At 38.8% G+C, this 22,599-nt stretch overlaps 1 protein-coding gene across 5 annotated transcripts in view; it reads right to left on the reverse strand.

The window, feature by feature from the left end:
* Positions 1-17,234: 17,234 nt before the first annotated feature.
* Positions 17,235-22,599, reverse strand: part of suco.L (SUN domain containing ossification factor L homeolog) — a 52,316-nt gene continuing 46,951 nt past the window's right edge. For 3 of the 5 annotated variants that reach the window (XM_041590549.1, XM_041590551.1, XM_041590552.1), the window contains 2 exons: positions 22,239-22,294; positions 17,235-20,558 (listed from right to left, as the gene is read on the reverse strand). In XM_041590549.1, the coding sequence (XP_041446483.1) occupies positions 20,112-20,558; positions 22,239-22,294 (503 nt within the window). In that variant the 3' untranslated portion in view covers positions 17,235-20,111. The remainder of the gene's footprint in view (positions 20,559-22,238; positions 22,295-22,599) is intronic. The other 2 variants (XM_041590550.1, XM_041590553.1) reach the window with 1 other exon arrangement.

Here is a 22,599-nt window from a genome sequence, read left to right on the forward strand (position 1 = left end):
GTGTCATATGTGAAAATTCATATGTACTATTTTCATTTGGGCGTCTCTGTATGCCACCTAGTTTGGTAAATCTTTTCATATCAGGCATCACACTGTTCAGTACACTCCTGGCTTTCATATTGAGGATGACTTTTGCTGGTACGTTACAAAATGTGGGGTATATAATGGGGTAAAATGCAAGCTTTGTGACTATTTTCAGAAATTCCATAAAAAGCGTTATGTTTAGCATTGCTTTGTGGTTTTGTAGTTTGCAGTAGAAAGATGTAATTACTTGCTTTAGATTCGTCTGAATGTGTGCTTTCAGAAAATATATGGTTTTCTAGGGTCTCTATACTGTTAGGGGGTCTTATGGTGCATAATGCACATACCAGGTGCTTGTATTGTAGCAGTCAGAGTGTCATATGTGAAAATTCATATGTACTATTTTCATTTGGGAGATTTTTGTGGGGTAAAAACACAGAAATATATATTTACCCCCCAAAACCATATATTTTTGGAAAGTACACATTCTACCGAATCTAAAATGAGTACCCATGCCTTTCTGCTCCAAACTACTAAGTCGCAAGGCCTTCCCAAAATTGACGGTTTTGGTGAAATATCTGAAAATTGCCTCAAAGCTTCGACTTCCCAGCACCATATTACCCATGTATCATTACGTACCAAGAAAAAGCACCCTAAATATGATTGCCAGGGTTCCTCCAAACAGTTTGGTGGCCATTGTTCATAGGTTTACCAAAGTATCTTGCATTTAGAGGCCCCAAAATGAAGTTAGCGCATATAAATAGTCCTGTAGGTAACTTCAGCTAAATCAACACATTGACTGCATTTTTTGTGGGGTAAAAACACAGAAATATATGTTTACCCCCAAAACCATATATTTTTGGAAAGTACACATTCTACCGAATCTAAAATGGGTACCCATGCCTTTCTGCTCCAAACTACTGAGTCGCAAGGCCTTCCCAAAATTGTCGGTTTTGGTGAAATATCTAAAAATTGCCTCAAAGCTTCAAATTCCCAGCACCATATCACCCATGTATCATTACGTACCAAGAAAAAGCACCCTAAATATGATTGCCAGGGTTCCTCCAAACAGTTTGGTGGCCATTGTTCATAGGTTTACCAAAGAATCTGGCATTTAGAGGCCCCAAAATGAAGTTAGTGCATATAAATAGTCCTGTGGGTAACTTCAGCTAATAACTTCATTTCGGGGACTCTAAATGCCAGATTCTTTGGTAAACCTATGAACAATGGCCACCAAACTGTTTGGAGGAACCCTGGCAATCATATTTAGGGTGCTTTTTCTTGGTACGTAATGATACATGGGTGATATGGTGCTGGGAAGTTGAAGCTTTGAGACAATTTTCAGATATTTCACCAAAACCGTCGATTTTGGGAAGGCCTTGCGACTCAGTAGTTTGGAGCAGAAAGGCATGGGTACTCATTTTAGATTCGGTAGAATGTGTACTTTCCAAAAATATATGGTTTTGGGGGGTAAACATATATTTCTGTGTTTTTACCCCACAAAAAATGCAGTCAATGTGTTGATTTTTCATTAGCTGAAGTTACATACAGGACTATTTATATGTGCTAACTTCATTTTGGGGCCTCTAAATGCCAGATACTTTGGTAAACCTATGAACAATGGCCACCAAACTGTTTGAAGGAACCCTGGCAATCATATTTAGGGTGCTTTTTCTTGGTACGTAATGATACATGGGTGATATGGTGCTGGGAAGTTGAAGCTTTGAGGCAATTTTCAGATATTTCACCAAAACCATCGATTTTGGGAAGGCCTTGCGACTCAGTAGTTTGGAGCAGAAAGGCATGGGTACTCATTTTAGATTCGGTAGAATGTGTACTTTCCAAAAATATATGGTTTTGGGGGGTAAACATATATTTCAGTGTTTTTACCCCACAAAAAATGCAGTCAATGTGTTGAATTTTCATTAGCTGAAGTTACCCACAGGACTATTTGTATGCACTAACTTCATTTGGGGGCCTCTAAATGCCAGATACTTTGGTAAACCTATGAACAATGGCCACCAAACTGTTTGGAGGAACCCTGACAATCATATTTAGGGTGCTTTTTCTTGATACGTAATGATACATGGGTGATATGGTGCTAGGAAGTTGAAGCTTTGAGGCAATTTTCAGATATTTCACCAAAACCGACAATTTTGGGAAGGTCTTGCGACTCAGTAGTTTGGAGCAGAAAGGCATGGGTACCCATTTTAGATTCGGTAGAATGTGTCCTTTCCAAAAATATATGGTTTTGGGGGTAAACATATATTTCAGTGTTTTTACCCCACAAAAAATGCAGTCAATGTGTTGAATTTTCATTAGCTGGTTACCCACAGGACTATTTGTATGCACTAACTTCATTTGGGGGCCTCTAAATGCCAGATACTTTGGTAAACCTATGAACAATGGCCACCAAACTGTTTGGAGGAACCCTGACAATCATATTTAGGGTGCTTTTTCTTGATACGTAATGATACATGGGTGATATGGTGCTAGGAAGTTGAAGCTTTGATGCAATTTTCAGATATTTCACCAAAACCAACAATTTTGGGAAGGCCTTGCGACTCAGTAGTTTGGAGCAGAAAGGCATGGGTACCCATTTTAGATTCGGTAGAATGTGTCCTTTCCAAAAATATATGGTTTTGGGGTGTAAACGTATATTTCTGTGTTTTTACCCCACAAAAAATGCAGTCAATGTGTTTATTTTTTATTAGCTGAAGTTACCCACAGGACTATTTGTATGCGCTAACTTCATTTTGAGGCCTCTAAATGCCAGATACTTTGGTAAACCTATGAACAATGGCCACCAAACTGTTTGGAGGAACCCTGGCAATCATATTTAGGGTGCTTTTTCTTGGTACGTAATGATACATGGGTGATATGGTGCTGGGAAGTTGAAGCTTTTAGGAAATTTTCAGATATTTCACCAAAACTGACAATTTTGGGAAAGCCTTGCGACTCAGTAGTTTGGAGCAGAAAGGCATGGGTACCCATTTTAGATTCGGTAGAATGTTTACTTTCTAAAAATATATGGTTTTGGGGGGTAAACGTATATTTCTGTGTTTTTACCCCACAAAAAATGCAGTCAATGTGTTGATTTTTCATTAGCTCAAGTTACTCACAGGACTATTTGTATGCGCTAACTTCATTTTGGGCCTCTAAATGCCAGATACTTTGGTAAACCTATGAACAATGGCTACCAAACTGTTTGGAGGAACCCTGGCAATCATATTTAGGGTGCTTTTTCTTGGTATGTAATGATACATGGGTGATATGGTGCTGGGAAGTTGAAGCTTTTAGGAAATTTTCAGATATTTCACCAAAACTGACAATTTTGGGAAAGCCTTGCGACTCAGTAGTTTGGAGCAGAAAGGCATGGGTACTCATTTTAGATTCGGTAGAATGTGTACTTTCCAAAATATATGGTTTTGGGGGGTAAACGTAGATTTCGGTGTTTTTACCCCACAAAAAATGCAGTCAGTGTGTTGATTTTTCAGTAGCTGAAGTAAAGTCCTGGACAATTTGGATGTGCTAACTTCATATTGGGGTCTCTAAATGCCAGGTACTTTGGTAATCCTATGCACAATGGGGATCAAACTGTTCAGTGGACCCCTGGCAATTATATTCAGGGTGCTTTTTCTTGGTATCTAATATAGTGTGTGATATGCGGAGCAGCAAAATAAAACCTTTGAAGTGATTTTTCAAAATTTTGATACATTTTGATAAAAAACGCTACGTTCAGACAAGCTTTGATGTTTGGTAGTTAGGAGTAGAGAGACACAGTTACCCATTTTGGAATCGGCAGAATGTGTACTTTCCAAAAATATATGGTCTTCTGGGGTAAACATACTGTTTCAGGATTTTGTGGCCTTGGAATCAAAAGTATGCCGTTTTCTGCCTTCTGCTTTCAAAATTCGGTAATATACTGCCGGTAGTTTTTGCTGTACAGATGTCCTAAATCTGCCTAAAACTATACATATTTGGTATTGGCATGTTCAAGAGACATGAGGCTTTCCAAATCAGTTGGATTTTCATGCGTAAAATGAAATATTTTTCAGGTATAAGTTCATATATTGTGAAAAATAGGAATTTTTCATTTTTTTTTGTATTTAGCACTATAAATCTTTTTGCAGAGGTGGAAATACAAGAAAACTCAGGCAGATTTAGAAAGCTCAGTTTCTCCCGAAAAAAACAATGTATAGTTTTCCTAGCTGAACTATAGGTTTCCCCTCAGAAAATGCCCCTAAAGTGAGAGAGCACAGAATGTTTCAAAAACGTCTGGCATTTCGCGTAAACAAATTGGTCAATTCTGCTGGCACTTAAAGGGTTAAGCTTCTCTTGTCCAGTGTAAACATTCCCATTGTGGCCAGTCTTGCTTCATAACTGCAGCCTTCCATTTTCTTATCAACGTTTATAACTAGACATTTTCTGTTATGTCCCTTGTAAGCACTAGAGACCAAAACTGCACTGCATATTCTAGATAGGACCTTATTAGTTCTTTGTAAAGAGTAAGAAGAAACCCTTTCTCTGAACCCCTTTCTTTAAATAGAAGACAAAATAAAATGCTGTCCTTTCCTGTTGTTGACTGGCATTGCTTGTTTCACCTATAGAAATGGTGTAAAGTGTGCTATAGATATAGTCCCATATAGGGACCAATCAGCAGGAAGCATTTCCTGGTCATTTGGTTGCTATGGGTAACTGCACCTAGGCACATTTATAGTCTTGTATTACATATGAAGGACTATAAGTCTATAATTTTACATTTATTTGCCACTGCCTCACAAGGAAATTCGGGGGACTTTGGAAAACGAAGAACTCCGAGTGCCATCCTGCCGGCAATTTACATTCTAGCCTGTGGGAAGGCAGGGGAAAGCAGTTCGGGGAGATTAGTCGCCCCCAAGAAGCGGAGATTTGTCGCTAGGCGACCACACCCCACCCCCCGAATCTGCCCATGTGTCTCTACCCTTAAAGAATAGCTTGCAGCAGAATCCTTCATTGTGCTCCCTATCAGTTAGTTGTCAGCCAATGAACTCAAACATGCTGATGGGAAAAAAGACAGGTCCGTTTTTTTTTTTTATATATCTTTCTCATATATATCTTATATCTCTACAATCTGTCATCTGTTTGCAATTATAACATGGTCTTTTAAAAACTGCCACACAAAGGCCCCTGGAGATATCAGCCAAATTTCCATACCATATTGATCCTTTGATAGCCAGCTTTAGTGTCAGGAAGTCTGGTAGAAAAAATGGGTATTTGCATATTTTACATATACAGTACTTAGTAATTATAAGCTCCCATGGAGACATACATTTGTTGCCTCTTTAATAAAGCAAATTCTAATTTTTTACATTGTACTTCTGTTTTCTAAGACGTTGGTTTGTTATGAGTTAGATATTTATTCAGTATTTAAAGGAGAACTAAAGCCTAACTAAAGAAGTATGTAAAAATATTGTACATTATGCTTTGGGCTTCTGTACCAGCCCAAGGCAACCACAGCTGTTTAGCAGTAAAGATCTGTGTCTCCAAAGATGCCCCAGTAGCTCCCCATCTTCTTTTCTGCTGATTCACTGACATGCTCTGTGCTGCTGTCACTTACTGAGCTTAGGGACCCACTCACAATATACAGTACACATAGAATAGAAATGTCACAATATAAGTCTGATTAGTAATTAATACAGATAATTACTACATGACAGCACAGAGCCCAGTGCAATTAGCATTAGAATTTAATAATCAGCCTTGTAGCATCAGCTTATGTTACAGACAAACCTCATTTTCTGCTGGATAATTATTCATTTTTAGGATTTAGTTCTCCTTTAACAACATTATTTGACCGGTTTGTCGTGTCACAATGATATGGTAACCTCTGTATGCTGTAAGTAGTTACATTTTAGCAGTGTGTATTCTTTTTATCTGTGCTGCGCTTAGTTTAAGGGTAGTGGCTTGCCTGTGGTTTGGAGTCTTTGATGTTCACAGTTTCCAGAGATAAAAGACATAGCAGCATCTATCACCACATTCGATTCATGAGCTAAGCCTCAGCAACTTGATGTTCCATCAGAAATGGAACAAGCTCCGCAACACCACATTCATGGGAACAACACATTTAAATATTTTTTTACTCTTACAAGTAGTAGTAGTGCCCAGATTTACCTTTCAGACTAGAACATGGGCTACATGAAATTCATCAGACTAAGTCTAGACCATCACACTGTAAGTTCGGTACTTGCTCAATGCTACAAACAAAGATATTGGGTTCCTATGATTCCTAATTTAACTGAGGGTGACAACTAGAACACTTCTAAAGAAACACATATTACTCCTGACTTTACCACTTTTGTCTCAACTATGCTTAATATTTGTGATCCCAAACCAGTGACTCGTGAGCAACATGTTGCTCACCAGCCCCTTGGATATTGCTCCCAGTGGCCTCAAAGCAGGTGCTTTTTTCAGATCCTGGCTGGGAGACATAAAAGCCTGGCATGCTGCCTCCTATAGGCTACCAGTGTACATAGGGACCAGGGCCGGAACTAGGGATAGGCAGAAGAGGCACGTGCCTAGGGCGCAAAGGCAGAGGGGTGCCAGGCACGTACCTCTTCTGACACCATCCCCTGCTCGGACCCTTGTTCCCTTAACCCGCAGCATTTCTGTGTCCTTAATCTGCAGCGGTACGGAATAGTGAGTGTGCGCATGCGAGATCCTGTTCTTCGACGCATGCACACTCACGGGTCCTTGGCTCTTTCGCACATGCGCACTTACGCTGCCTCGGGTCTTTTGCACATGCGCAGTCGCGCATCCTTGGCGAGAACAGTGGGGAGGCGACGAAGTCGGCTGGGTTGCCTGGGGCGCCCGGCCGACTTGGCCCGGCACTGATAGGGACTATCAAATAGTCAATCAGAGCCCTTATTTGCCATCCCCCAGGATCTTTTTTTCATGCTTGTGTTTCTCTCCAACTATTTTTACATTTGAATTTGACTCACAATAAAAAAAAAGTTGGGGACCCCTGCTCAAGATAATTAACTAGGTACAGAGCCTACTTCAGTGGAGGAATGTGCTGCCTTTTGCTACTACAACAAATCTACTTGCTTATGGTGACCTCAGATTAGAACTCTTCTCCCACTGTGAAGGCAAATCCTTCTTTCTCACAGGGAAAAACCTCCTAGAACATTTTGCCTTATCATTCATGCACTGCATGTGACTATCCCATACCCACTGGAAGTTACATTACTATAGTAGGGATAGCATAAACCTGACTGCTATCTTGTACTGTAGTGAAATACCATACTTCCAAGAACTTTAGTCGATTGTTCAAACCTGGACATACATTGCTAAAAAAACTGCTAAAAAAGTTTGGGTTGTTTACTGTCAAACTACAAGTTAATTAATAATTAAAAAAAACTCATCATATTAGTGAATAAAAAACATTAGCCTTACTCAGCATCACCTGAAACAAACGCATCTTTTGACTGTGAATTTTCACCGCAGTTCCGCAAATGTTGCTGGTGGCTAGTCGCGGAAATTCGGACAAATTTATGCCTGGCAAATTTATTCGCCCATCACTAAACATCAGTGTTATTAAGCAAACAGTTATACTCCAAATGAATGACTCCCTATAGTCAAAGTATAGGTCTGGTCTTTGCCATGGTTTGGCAATTCCCTGACCCGTAAACGTAAGACAAATAATGCAGTGCAATGGTAAATCGAGAGGTGGAAGACTGGAAAATGTGCTACTGCTTTCAGTGAGTGTTGGGCATAGTGAGATGAATCTGTACATTGTGCTCTAGTGATACAGAAATGAGACCGTTACTAGGACAAATGATAAATGCCAGGGTACTTACAAGAAATCAGTTTCTGTTTTAGCTGCTACTCACCACAGGTACAGGATATTTAAGCGTGTATGTGGTAGTTGCATTTTTAGGTGTTTCTCTCAGCAAGAATTGGCTTTTGTAATTTTTCCTTTTATGGTTTTGATGTACAAGGGAAACATATATGAATGACTATATGAATACGCAAAATGGGAGCAGCCCTTAATGAAGGATAACTTGCAAACACCACCTCGTCCCTCACATCTGTGTGTTTCTAGCAATATGTTTACCTACCCAGGGTCAGACCTTTGGGATGGTAGACATATGGAACCACATAGAAAAGGGGGACACCATATTCTTTGGGAATATAATGTTTTATTCTATAGTTTTGGACTCTATATCCACATTTTCAGATGGGAACTCTTGAAAAAAGTATTCATTCATTTATTTTTAGTAGGGATGCACCGAATCTAGGATTCGGTTCGGGATTCGGCCTTTTTCAGCAGGATTCGGATTTGGCCAAATCCTTCTGCCCGGCTAAACTGAATCCGAAGGGGCTGGGAGGGAAAACGCGTGACTTTTTGTCACAAAACAAGGAAATAAAAAATGTTTTCCCCTCCCCCCCCCCTTATTTGCATATAAATTAGGATTCGGATTCAGTTCGGTATTTGGCCCGAATCCTTCACAAAGGATTCGGGGGTTCGGCTGAATCCAAAATAAAGGATTCGGTGCATCCCTAATTTTTAAAACTATGGAAATTTGAAGGAGAACTTAAACCTCAAAATGAATATGGCTAGAAATATCATATACTGACCTTAGTAGATCTGCGTAGAGGTTCAGCATCTCTATAGTAGTAATGATGCAGGCCTTCAAGATGTCACAGGAGTATCCCATCTTGGATCTTGTTAGGAGTGTCTGCGACACGCACATGCTCAGTGTGCTTTTAGCAGCTGTTGAGAAGCTGAGCTTAGGGGTCGTCGTAAATCATCATTTCCTTATAATAAAAGCTGATGCTACAGGGCCAATTATTAATACTGAGCTAATTATGCTGGTTTCTGTGCTGCCATGTACCAATCATCTGAATGATTTTCTAATCAGTCTAATATTGTGACATGTATACTATATATATTCAGTATATCGTCCCTAAGCTCAGTAAGTGACAGCAGCACAGAGCATGTGCAGTGAATGAGCAGAAAAGAAGATGGGGAGTTACTGGGGCATCTTTGGAAGTCTTTACTGCTAAAGGGCTGTGGTTGCCTTGGGTTGGTAAATAAGCACAAAACACAATGTACAAATTACAACATTTCTTCCCTACTTCTTTAGTTAAGCTTTAGTGATGGGCGAATCTCTCCCGTTTCGCTGAAAAATTTGCAAATTTCCTGCAAAATGGCAAAAAATTCAATGAAATCAGAAAGTTCACGAAAAAAACGTGAAATTCGAACGTTTTCACAAAAAAATTGAGCAATTTGAAAGTTTTCACTATAAAATCGTGCAATTTGAACATTTTCACGGAAAAAAACGGAAATTGACGCTGGCGAATTTTCACCGGCAAATTTTTTTGCAGTAGATTTACCAATTTATTCGCCGGCGGCGAAAAGTGGGAATTTGCCGCAAATTCGTGCCAGGCGAATTCATTCGCCCATCACTATTAAGCTTTAGTTCTCCTTTAAGTAATTTCAAGGGCAAAGAATGTTTTAGAGCTCCATGACATTCAAATTCATCAAAAGATAAAGGTCTGTTTCATGTGAGCAACAAAGACGCAGAAAGGATGCAATGTCACTAAATAAACCACATGAAACCAATTGACAGTGAATTGGCACAGTTAAAATAAGTTACATCAATTGAGCCCTGCAATATAAATAGATTTGTTACTGTAACAGGTGATCCCCTTGTCAGTAGAGCAGTGTATTCACTAGAGGACTAGAATGATGTTAGCTTCTGTTAATAATCACTTACCCTTTAATGTGTATTCTACATTTTTGAAAATTCTTCATACCCCTAAATATGCCACATTTATATCTTTAAAAAATAATGCATGAATAATGGGTGTAGAATGGGCAGGGAGATCCTCTCTGTGCATATGTGCCTGGTCATGCCCAACACCATTACACGGTGGTGCAAATCATGAAGTTTTTCGTTTACATTCTGGATCTAGATTTCATTTCCTGCCTGCTCTTACAAAGCTGTGCCCTTTTTGCTATAAAAGGTCAGTTCTGGTTTTCTTTGCCCAAGCTGGCTTGACTCCCTGTTCCTTCACTCCTGCCTGAATTTCACACTACTTTCACTACTGCCGCCTGTATTGACAATTGGCTGTTTTGTTTTTGGGGAATGTAATATTGGTCGCTAGTGGAAAAATAGTTTGCAATTCCTTTGCAATGAAAATAAATGCTTGCTAAGTGAACAATTTTGCCTTTGGAACCCTTTGCCCCTCACGCGACAGTAGGATAGCGATTGTGAATTTTATACTTTGCGAAAGATCTAATAAAACAAAAAAGTTGTTTGCTCCAAAAGTTTATGCCCCCTTCAGGCAGGTGTTAAAAGTTTGCAATGCACAATTAAGATTCAAAACGCAATAAAAGACTAATGAAGAATATTACCTTGCCACATGCAAATTTTTATTTGCAAATTTGTTCTCTTTGCAAATTGTTTTGTCTTTTACCTGAACCTGATTTTAATAAATTAATCTCTGAAGTTTTCAGATTTGCTGTTGGTCTTCACTGAGAAAGTTCTGGGGCCCCAAAAGGGCATCAGTGAAAACCAGTACCAGCAGGGGCTCTCCCGTTCACAAAGGAGTTCAATTAAAGGAGTTTGTTGCCTCACAAGGTTCTACTGCAGCTGGTGGTTACAATTAACTTGGGCTTAAATATAGATCCTTTACAGGCCACTGGCTTGTGTACTAGAAAGCATTATGATGCCAGAATGGAATACGATTGATGTCACTGATAGAGTGAAGTCTGTCGGAGCCAAGAAAATCTGGAAGTTACAGCTTGTATCAGATGCAAAAGTGATTTCAGCATGCAGAATGGATGGAAAGGAGTTTATCTGGCAGCTCTCCGAGATCCGGATAAAGCTAAGGTTCTGTGAGTAACCAGCTTCTTCTTTCCCCCCCTCCTACACAGATATTCATACTACCACCAAGAACAGTGTCGGCTACGGTGGGCAATTGTAGTAATGGTGGTTTTGGGGATAAGGAACAGGAAAACGCTGGAACCCCTGAGGTATGGACTATGTACATTTAGCTGCCACAACTCCACCTTGATAAACAACATATGCCAAGCATCTCACTTAATGTGCTTATAGGGAAGCATAGGGTGGCACCCCTCTTGCATTGATCATACATGATGTTTTTATATATCATAATGTATTTATAAACATGGTTTTAAAAATGAATTGAGGCTGTGTTTGCAGGATTCAGTGCACCACAGACCACCATAGCAAATGTAAATGGTACTGAAAAAATCCAGAAGGTTGTCAATTGACTGAACGGAGTGCCGCTAGTTGGATCTTTTGTTTCTCTCCCTCTGATATTTAGATTTAAGCATTATGGAGGCCCTGAATAAAAGAATGGACAATCAAGACGATCCACAAGCACATCTTTCTCAAATCTTGCAGCACCTCTCATTTGGTTTTCAAAGGAGTTCATATTCCTCTCCCCACTGAGGCATATACTGTACATGTTTTTAACTAACTTCAGTTAGTTGACTGAAGTAAGTTGCTGGTGCTAATTAATCCTCAGAACCCAAGATCACAGCTCCAATTCATTTGAGTAGTGATCCAAAATCTTGTCTATGCTTCTTGACCCAATGCTAGATCCAGTTTAAACTTTCTCCTATCCGATTTTCTGAAAGGGCTAAGGTTGCCTATGTGATCACTTTGAAAGCTTTGGTATGGGTTGCACCTTCGCTGGAGTGGGATGTTTCTCTTGTCCATTGTTCTGTTACTTTTCTGTCAATCTTTTGGGAGATTTTGACACTCTGAGTCAAAGAATAATGATTAACCAGGGGTCTTGTTCTGCATTTGATGTCTGTATTTTGGCAGCTGAAGTATCTACAGCCTATGCAACTTGTGAGCTATTGGGTTGACATCCAAGGAAGGAACTTGCAGAAGGATCTGTGGCCTCTCTGTTTAATGTGGTTTCTATAGGCATTTTGTCAAATTCTGCCCTAACAGAATTTCAGGGAAATGCTTCAGCCTAGATTTAATGATGTTACCTCCCCTAGGCCAAGTTCATACACTCCCTAATAGTGTTTGTACCTGAAACTTTGTGTCTGCAACCCTCTCAAACCTGTTTGAAACTTTTGCCCGTTAAACTTTTCTGGAGTATGGAGCTGCAGGGAATTTTATATTCAAATCCTTGGGGAACATTGTGGTTTGTCTTCAGTTCCCCTGTGAATTCATCAAAAATTATTATCCTCTTCTCCGTATCTCCTAAATCTTTGAAAAAGAGTTTGAATGAATGGAACCATCCCGCACACAGCATTGAAAGAAAGTCTGGCAAGAAAGTAACCACACCTGCAGCACCCTTGTAGTGGAAAAATATAAAAAATGCAAAAATTTAAAAGGAGGTATTGGTACATTTGCTGTAACTAATCAGAAATTTAAATTCTGTTGCCGATAGCCACGTCTAAATAGACTGCTGCACAAGCAGTTGATGTGTGGCCAGCTATAGACTGGGCAAGGGAACTCGGAAAATAGATTGTCTGCAAGGCTGAAGGGTTTTTTTTTTTTTTTTTTACAGTGAGAGCTGTGAAGATGTGGAATTCTCTCCCTATTTCAGTTGTACAGGCTGATACATTAGATAGCCTTTAAAAAGGGTTGGATGACATTTTAGCAAGCGAGGGAATACAGGGTTATGGGAGACCGCTCATAGTACAAGTTGATCCAGGGACTAGTCTGATTGCCATTTTGGAGTCAGGAAGGGATTTTTTTACCCCACTGAGGCAAATTGGAGCCACTTCAAGTGGGGTTTTCTTTGCCTTCCTCTAGATCAACTCGCAGTTAGGCAGGTTAAACTAGAGTTAAAAAGAACTTGATGTACGTGTGTTTTCTTTTTTTCAACCTAACTTACTATGTTACTATCCAAGGCTGGATTACTTTCTTCTAATCATATATAATAGCTGCTTACTCCGCTACCCTGCAATATGCAAGGTTTATAAAGAATAGCTGTGTTTATAGGGAATGGGGGCCATCTCCGATACAATCAACACACATCATTCCATTTGCCTAAATATACATTTCCACATTGAGGGACAATAATAAATACACCCAGCAAGTTGTTTAGATTTATTTGGAAATTCACAGTTTCTAAATTGCACAATGTCTCTGGAGTCACAATTTTATTCACAACATAATTGTAAGCAGTAAAAAAAAAAAAAAAAAAAAGACCCCCCCAAAACTTTACTGAGTTTCTAATAGGCAGGGTTAAAACTTAAGGTTAGGGTGATCAGATAGTCTGCATATTCTGCTGAAATGCTCTGCAAGGAACACATGAATTTGTTGGGAGTCTACACAGTAATAAATATTGTACAGGCAGGACATTCCTACACAAATGACTTCCATGTTGTTGGATGATAAAAATTTAAGATACTTAGGGGCAGATTTTATCAAAATGTGAGAGTTTACCACAATAAAACAATTTCTAGAATTGTATTTCTCAAAGGTGAAAGTTAAGAGTTCACCATCTAAAATGAATGAATGAATAGAAAGCTGGCAAGTTTTTCTGTGGTAGTGACTGTCGGCAACATAGAGTCTACCTACAAAACTGGCAAAATGTCACTGACCGAGTCTAGGTTTCTGCATTCCATTCAAATGACTGGAGGAAATGTCAGTGTTAAAGGACAGTGCACCTTCAAAAATTTTTTAAAAAAAAACAGATTTCAAATGGAACACGCAGATATAATGCTCTAAATTGCCTTATGGTTAATAATGTCCCTTTGTGTTTCCCAGTAGCAGATCAATAATCTAGACCTGTACCTCTTTTTCCTGCTCCCGGGAAAATCAAGTTTTCACTCCAACTAAATCTTGTGAGCAATATTTTCCGTGTAGTGGCCTTCATGCAGAAAAAGGCGGAGATTTCATGGCAGCGGCTTCCTCCTGTAATCAAAGAAGCTAGCCACATATACGGACTAGAGACCGAATTCTGTCATTTGTGAGGAAACAACAGCAAGGAAAGTGCATATGTCAGTGTAACTTCCAAAGCTTCTCAGCTAGATTAGAACAAATAAAAAGTTGTCAATATTCCTAGCTGTTTTGTTTTTTAAAGAACAAGGAAAACAAATCACTGGATGAAGAGAAACAATAATCGTCTGCCCTGGCTAATGCACCTCTATTATTAAAAAAAAAAAAAGGACTTGCTATAGTCCTTTGAATCCATCCCACCCCCAGTCTGCGCTAAGAATACCCAGAAGAATATCAAAGATGGCGGTGCTGTAACTGACCACCCACCCGGCTGCATTTATTTTAGAGGCACACTGGCCTGGGCCAGAAGGTTTTTGCTCTAACAAATCCAAACCTCCAGTGATTTAAGGCTTCCCTGTCCCTTAGCCATTTCCAGAGCTAGTCTGCAAACAAAAGTATTAACCAATCTTAAAAATACAAGAACAGAATAAAGTTGTGGCCTTACTGTGCAACAGCAAATATTTGCAAAAAATAGTTCTAACTATAAATAACATATACAAAGAGCAACAATAAAAACCTTAAGAAAAGAGCTAGAAAATATTTTGTGTAAATAGTAGGGATGCACTGAATCCAGGATTCAGTTCAGGATTCAGCCCTCTTCAGCAGGATTCAGATTTGGCAGAATCCTTGTGCCTGGCCGAACCCAAATCCTAATTTGCATATGTAAATTAGGGGCAGGTAGGGAAATCACTTGACTTTTCCTCACAAAAAATATTTTTTTCTACTTTTGCCTTTCCTGCCCCTAATTTGCATATGCAAATTAGGATTCGGTTCGGTATTTGGTCGAATCTTTCACCAAGGATTCGGCCGAATCCCAAATAGAGGAGTCTGTGCATTCCTAGTAAATAGCAGACAAATCATTCTATTCCATACACACGACTAAGTGGCATGCCAAAAGGTGAACCATACAAGCAGGGAGCAGATTGGTGATGGACCCATAGTTATAATAATATAATTAGCGATTGAGAGAAACCATTGTGGGATTAAGCTTGTTATTCCTTTAAGTGGAAATGACTTGCTGCCTAAGCAGTCACAACCCAAGAAGATGCACATTAGAGCTAAACAGACAACATACTTTTTTGTTCCAAGAATATTGAAATATACATAACAGTAATTTGCAGTTACTAACCATGTTTCACCATGATAATGAGCCATAAAGAGCAACCACATGGTCCACCAATTCCATTTTTTCTTGTTATAAACAAAAAGCCTGGCTGATAGAGGTTAGGTTTAAAGCAGATATTAGATCAGAGTCCTGTAATTCCAAACTATTCAGTATACAAATAAAAAAAAGTCAAAACGGAAATGGCAGGGAGCGAAGTTGGGCCCCAGCCTAAGTGGCACACTTCCAAATGAAAGAATACTCAAGCAATACTAAATGTGTAAAAACTGGATTCAGAATCCTAATAAATTCATAATTGGTCCCCACTGCATACACATTGAAGGCCCAATCAGACAAAAGAATGGAACTCTGCATAAGGGTTTAAGGAACACACATTCCATAGGGAAGCGTTTCAGCTGTTGTGTATAGTGTTGTGTATAGTGTATAGTTTTTGTTGAGTAGAACAATTTCCTTAAAACAAGCACAACATTTTGGTACTACACTTTCATAAAAATGAAATTCAACTAAAAATGTACATATATAAATTAGGCAAATAAAGGCAAAGAGGTACAGATGCACAACCGTCATTATCATAAAGTATGGCTGCTGTCCTGAAAAAGACACACCAGGCTTCCTATATCAGGTATGTTTCAATTAGCATTGATATTCAGCCAATGTATCACTTTTCAGGCCCTGTTTAAGATCAGCTTGTGAACCCAGGACTTGTCTATGGCACTCACTGGGAGAAGACTTTTGCTATAGGACACCATGGAGCGATAGTCATGTTATCGAGCAGGAACTCTGGTGGCTTGGTTAATATTCCATATTTTTTCCAGATACAGATTTACCCCTATATACACCTGATAATTCACATACTGCACTTGTCCTATCATGCTATATATGAGCAATTAAAAACGGAGGATGATCGTCAATTGCTATTGCACCACTTTAAATGTGACCACAAATCATGACACGCCTCACTCACACCATGAGCACATACAAACTAGCAGTGAATATTCATTAAAATATATTGTAGTAGTAACTGACAGCACTGCATCAGTATTTATATGAAGATGCCTCTGCACAGGTACAGAGGGACCAATAGAATGCGGAAACATGAAAACTTAAATTTTTTTTTGTTGTTGAGTGAACTGAATTTGTACATTGGTAATTGTATGTTGAACCATATTTTAGTTACAAATAAATACAAAACTTGCATATTAAAATATACACTAAATGGTACATGATACACCAAAAGGACAATCAACCAAAACCCCTATCACTGGGCCTGAGTCACACCATTTTCTGACAATTATTACAATTGAAAACCTAGAAAGAATTGGCAGGTACATTTTGTACCCTTTTAAACCTCTATAGAGAACAGTTGGAAAGGCAATAACAAGCAAAGAGGGGATAAAAAAGTGGAGATCTAGTGAGCTGCTTTGAAGGGCACTGCCGCTCTCCATAGGAGGACTGCTAGTTGCCCGGTACACACGCCAAGCACTTCATGAAGATTCACGCGACCAAATAGCACTGGGAAAAGGGAGTTAAGTTCTTTGACCTTTTTGGTATGTGTTTGTTCTTCACGTAACAATAAAATTGCATATGGCTGCCCCAAATCTCACCTCCCCCTCCAATTTGAGCCCCCTAGGATGGGAAGTCAAGCAGTTTGGGGAACTCTGCAGTAAGGTTATCCCTGTACTGGATATAAGTATAAAACATAGAGGAAAATTGTCCCTTGGTAAGAGGTGGGTGCATGTGCCTTATGTTAAATGTAGTGCAATGCTTGGACACTCCAGAACCTCTGCTCTACAGATACCATTAGGCACTACCTCTGTCACAGAACAATCTGGCACTGTTCAGTTAAATATGCAAATATTCCTATAATTCAGAACACACTCATTCACAACAATATAGGGACCAGTTTATAAAGCGGTATCACGTGATTTTGTCAGTGATTTATGATCTAAAGTGTGTATAGCTCCTCCTGCATGATTCAATGTGTGCACCGCAATCCCTGAAATCATTCATTTACAATAACTTTATACTCTGTATAAAGGAGGGTCTAGCACCATAGCAGATGCCATTATTTTTATATCGCCTCTGATCTGGCCTGCAATATTTATGCTTAGAAATTTACACTGGGCTGATAATTCACTTAAAATAAAAAAACACAATAAATACCCTGGATTCAACACAGCAATGGCAGATAATCAGATGGCGGTGTGTATATTTACATGCAGTTCTTACACACAGATTTATAAATAGGCCCCACAGAAACCTACAATGGAGATCAGGCACCAGAGACCATCTGACTAATATCAGCAAATAAATATAAGAAAGGAAATCATTCTCCTACCTTTATTACCAAAATAGTATGAGCAATATCTGATAATGACCCATCCTTGCTACTGCTGCTTAGTTTGCTGAAGATGGTATACAGTCATGAAGCCATAGAGCAAACAGAGAAATGCATCCCATCTGGGTTTTGCACCACAAAGATAGCAGAGCATGTGTCATTAAGTTCCTATAAATGACCAATAGAAAGCATTTAAGAAGTCACACAATCTTGCAAACAAGTGCCACAGCCTAAACAATGTACCAAGAGAGAGAGCAGGGACAATATAAATCATCCCTAACACCCACACAATTTCTTTGTGGTTAGATCTCCACCAGAAGCCTCCGCAAGGATTAATATTTTGAAATAAATCAACATTTTCAATTGTACCTTCTCAAGACAGTATCATTTTGCTATTTAGATTTAGCAGTTCCTGCTTGTCTAATGTAGCCTATATGTATCTGTCATATAATATCCAAGCAATGCTTTACATTTAGAAACAAAGATCTGCAAATGCACTGCTGGTTACCAAGCAGAAAACATGCAGCACAAGGTAAATACTCATATACTGAATCCAGAGACTCGTAGATCCACATTAAAGATTGTTTTTGAGAATCTACTAAATTTCTTTTTACAGAATAAAACAAAAATGACACCAAGGAAGGATCCCATTGTTACATGACTTTTTAAATTGGTCGTAAATAGGAATTGAGAGTTGGCAAAATGACTGCAGAAACACAACCCCAAAAAAGAGGAGGGCTATACATTAAAAGGCAAAGTCAAAAGAGAACAGAACTTTCCTTAAAGTTAAAGCTGTGTGTTTATTGGTTGGTATGCTTTTAATGGACTTGGACAAAGTGTTGTATTTGAAACAGTAATTCTATATGCTGTGGCAAAAGCCAGCTAGACATAGTTTAGTAGGAGGAAGGGGCCAACCATATTCCAATTACTATATTTATCATTGTGCATAAGCAACATAACGATGGCTAAATGCTCACAAGTCTGTGGCTAACTTACATACAAACCATGTGGATGATGAAAATGTAAGACTTGGGGGGTGCAGTGGGTAGTTAAAAAAATGCACAAAAACTTGGCAAAAATCTTTGCACTTCCTATTTTAAAATCATAAGGACTAGCAGTATAATGAATTCACCTATGTTCCGACAGCGCAAACAACTTGGAAACAGAAATCGAAGGACCTGCATTTGAATCATAAAGCCGTGTTAGTATGGGAATTGGTAGAGGCTGGTAGAGACATTATAACAGATGGCTAGCTGCAAGTCTCCAGCATATAACAGATGGCTAGCTGCAAGTCTCCAGTATATAACAGATGGCTAGCTGCGAGTCTCCAGTATATAACAGATGGCTAGCTGCAAGTCTCTAGTATATAACTGATGGCTAGCTGCAAGTCTCCAGTATATAATAGATGGCTAGCTGCATGTCTCCAGCATATAACAGATGGCTAGCTGCACTGCATGTCTCCAGCATTAAACAGAAAGATGGAGATGAAATAATACAGAATTATGATCACTAAAGGAAATTTTCCATTGAACACAAAACATTGTAACAAAAGTGACTACACTTATAAATAAAGCTGCACTGCTCCCTAAGGGCAATGTGACAACTGGCGGGTTTGGAACCCAAACAACATCATCTAGTAGCAAATGAAGGTTACTAGAGGCAGTTAGACTATATAAAGCATATAGAGATATAGTCTTGAGGATTGTACAGAACTGGACAAATAGCATATTTTATTTAGTACCTAGTTGAGGACTACGCCTGTTGCAATTTGTGACCTGTGAGCAGCTTTATCAATGGTACAGTACACTTCTCCTGCAACTAAACAGCTGATTGTATTCAAGGAAAGTTTGGCTCAGAATGAGTGCATCAATGTGAACATGCCAACATACATCTAATTTGGCTCAGCATCACCTTATAATTCAATTTCAATTGCTAGGAAATAAACAGCTTTTCGACCACTTGCTTCTATTGATCATCACTTATTAATGATTATACTATTCCGCTGACTAAAAATTTAGACCCTTCTGTTCTCAATTGGTGGTTGAGGGAGTCAGCAATGGCATGCCAATTTAGTAGCAGAGACTTTTGGCATTCTACAGAGGTATAAAGTTATAAATATAAATACTCTAGGTATTTCCTAACAAAAAAAAAAACCTACACCACTTAATAAATGCAGACATTGTAAAAATTGAATTTTTGCACCGAAATCTGTTTCAGTGTTGCTCTAGGAAATGGCCTCATATGTTGTAGTGCTAAACTTGGAAAGAGTGAAAAACGAAACCATAAAAAACTTATCTGGCATACACACTTGATGCTTTTCCTACCAGTTGCATTATAAATAGACAGAAGGCACATAAATATATAAAGGTGCAAAATACAGGAAAAAGGGTTAAGTATGGAAGTTAAGTTGAGCTTATGATTTACCCAACAAACTGGGCATCAGAATATTCTTTCCCCCAGTAATTAAACTGTGAAAAATCTACTTGGTTGAACAATTTGTAAAATGAAACAGATTCCACAGGCTGTGTTTGTAACTTCATTATCACACAAGTCAACACAGTCATTTGAAGTTCTGCACATCAGTAGCTGCATCTTCTTTGCATTACTGGAAAGTGTAAAGGGTTATACTGTGCCAGCTTCTGTGTGGTTAGACACGGCCAGAAACAGTCGTTACCCCAAATGTTCCCACTGTTAGGTCTTTGTTGGTTTTGATAATGTCATGCAGACTTGGCATGGACCCAGATTTAGTCTGTATTAATGATTTGATAAACTTCCCTTGGTCCTGTAGTTTTGAACGCCTGCGCTTTATGGCTCTTTTTTCAGTTTTTGTCTTCTGCAGGGTCCCATTACAGAGGGATGTGCAGGCACCTATTCCACAGAAGTATGACTCCTCTGACTGAGATGATGTTTCAGAGCTTCCCTCAGAAGGGGGACCCTTGTAGGATGAGTGATAAACCTCTCCTATATTTGCAAAATCCCTCTCGTTTGGGAAAGGCTTCTTTGTTTTCAGGTCACCATTTGGGAGCACTTTCAAGGGATCGATAGGCTTCAGGGTTTCAATTTTTTCACTTTTATACTTGCAACGCTTTTTCTGCTGAAACAAAATGAATTGGACACATTAAGTTGCGTATACAAGGCAAAGCTAAATATAGCATTTTATAGCAGGAAGCTTAAAAAAAAGGAAACTAGTATTTTGGCACAAATGAACAACCATTTCATAAAAGCGAAAATGATTTTCTTTCAGGAGATGGCTGCTACTGGCTGTCAATCACTGACAACACTTTTAAGCTTAAGCACTATTATTACTGTTACAGCAGTTTAAAGGAATTGTTCAGTGTAAAAATAAAAACTGGGTAAACATAATAGCCAGAACACTACTTCCTACTTTGCTGTTCTCTTGGTTTACACTGACTGGTTACCCTGGTTACTAGGCAGTAACCAATCAGAGACTTGAGAGGGGCCACATGGGTCATATCTGTTGCTTTTGAATCTGAGCTGCATGCTAAGGATCAATTGCAAACTCACTGAACAGTTATGTCCCATGTGGCCCCCCTTCAAGTCACTGACTAACTCAGAGTTAGAGAGCTGAAAATCAGGAAGCTGTGTTCTGTTCTGATATCCAATGACTCAGACTTTATATATTACATTTTTGGCAAACTAACTATATTAGAAACATTTTTTATTTGGCTCAGCCTATATATTTACCCAGTTTTTACTTGTACACTGAACTATTCCTTTAAATGTGCATGAGCAGAATAAATACAATTAGAAAACTAAAGTAACTGTAGTAGCGAAATCTACTCAGAAAATATATTACAAATATGTAACTTTGATGCTCTTTTTGTCAGGTGTTCCTAAGTGATCTTTCACATTGATTTCTGCTGAACCCTCTGGTTAATAGCATGAACAAGATGTTTCAAGGGTCAAATTGAAATTTTCAAATTTTGTTCTGGTCAAAACTCTCAAATTTGACTAGGGAGTTATTCAAATTCAAGACTAGAGGTTTTCAAAGGATTCAAATTTGATTTTCGAGATTTATCATACTCTGGCCCTTTAAGAACTCGAATTCGACTACAGACAGGCTGGGGTGTGCTAAAAGGGCGTTTGCATGTCAGAAGTTTTTACTGCAACCAAAATCTTTATTTATGTGTTCAAGGTTGAAAGAGAAAAGACAGGCTCTAAAGCAGCACAGATTTATTGCTAAGGACCATAGCACATGCACTGCTTCTAGGACTTTTTTTGCCCAAATGTTTTAATTGCTCCACTTGCCTCCTGGAATCATTTGCCATTCATCTTGATGAGAACCTTCAAGCCAACATGATGCAGTCATGGATTAGGTAATCTTACCTAAATAAGAAGTCAGCTTTTCCGAGGTACACCACCTGCGCGTGCAGGTTTAGGTGACTAAACTAAAACTAAGGCAATTGTCTGTTAACTGTAACAGGCAAGCTTGTTGCATATGTGGGAAAGTGGAGCACTTTTAAAGCTAGCTTACACAAAATACAATTCAATCAACACAATAACAGAGCAAAGCTGCTTATTTTGAAGAATGCAGTGGTTTATGAACAGTGGTTTCAGAAGCTGAAATTCCTCTTTAAAACCTACCTATTCACCTTACACTAGATTGCATGAACAAAACAGTCAGTAGCTTGCCATTCTTATCCAATATAGAGCCCTACAGTGTTTATAGATTTTAAAGGGCCACTGTCCTGAATATAGAAATATTAAAAGTTATAGCATTATTTAAATGTGATGAAAGACCAATAAAACATACCTTTTTCTCAGGTGAAAATTTCAGTGGTTCCACAATATACAAGTCATCTGGATCCACTAAAGAAACAGTAAAATATATTTTTAGTAATCAAACTAGGAATTACTTTACAGAACAAACTTATGTAAGGAAAAATCAAAGCACATATTTCAGTACTGGATATTTTTGTGGGCCCACTACAGAACCTGGTACAGTTACAACTGCAACTCTGTGCACTGTGCCATAGAGCAATGCACTTGGATGCAAAAGTTAGGAGAAGAGTACAACGAGCAGGATATCTGCATAAAACAAAAAGAAAGACAGTGGACATCTGAGAAGAAGTAGTCCAGAAGGAAAGATAATCTGGGAAGAAATAGTTCAGAAG

Source organism: Xenopus laevis, chromosome 4L (genome assembly GCF_017654675.1).
Source record: "Xenopus laevis strain J_2021 chromosome 4L, Xenopus_laevis_v10.1, whole genome shotgun sequence".
Lineage (NCBI taxonomy): Eukaryota > Metazoa > Chordata > Amphibia > Anura > Pipidae > Xenopus > Xenopus laevis.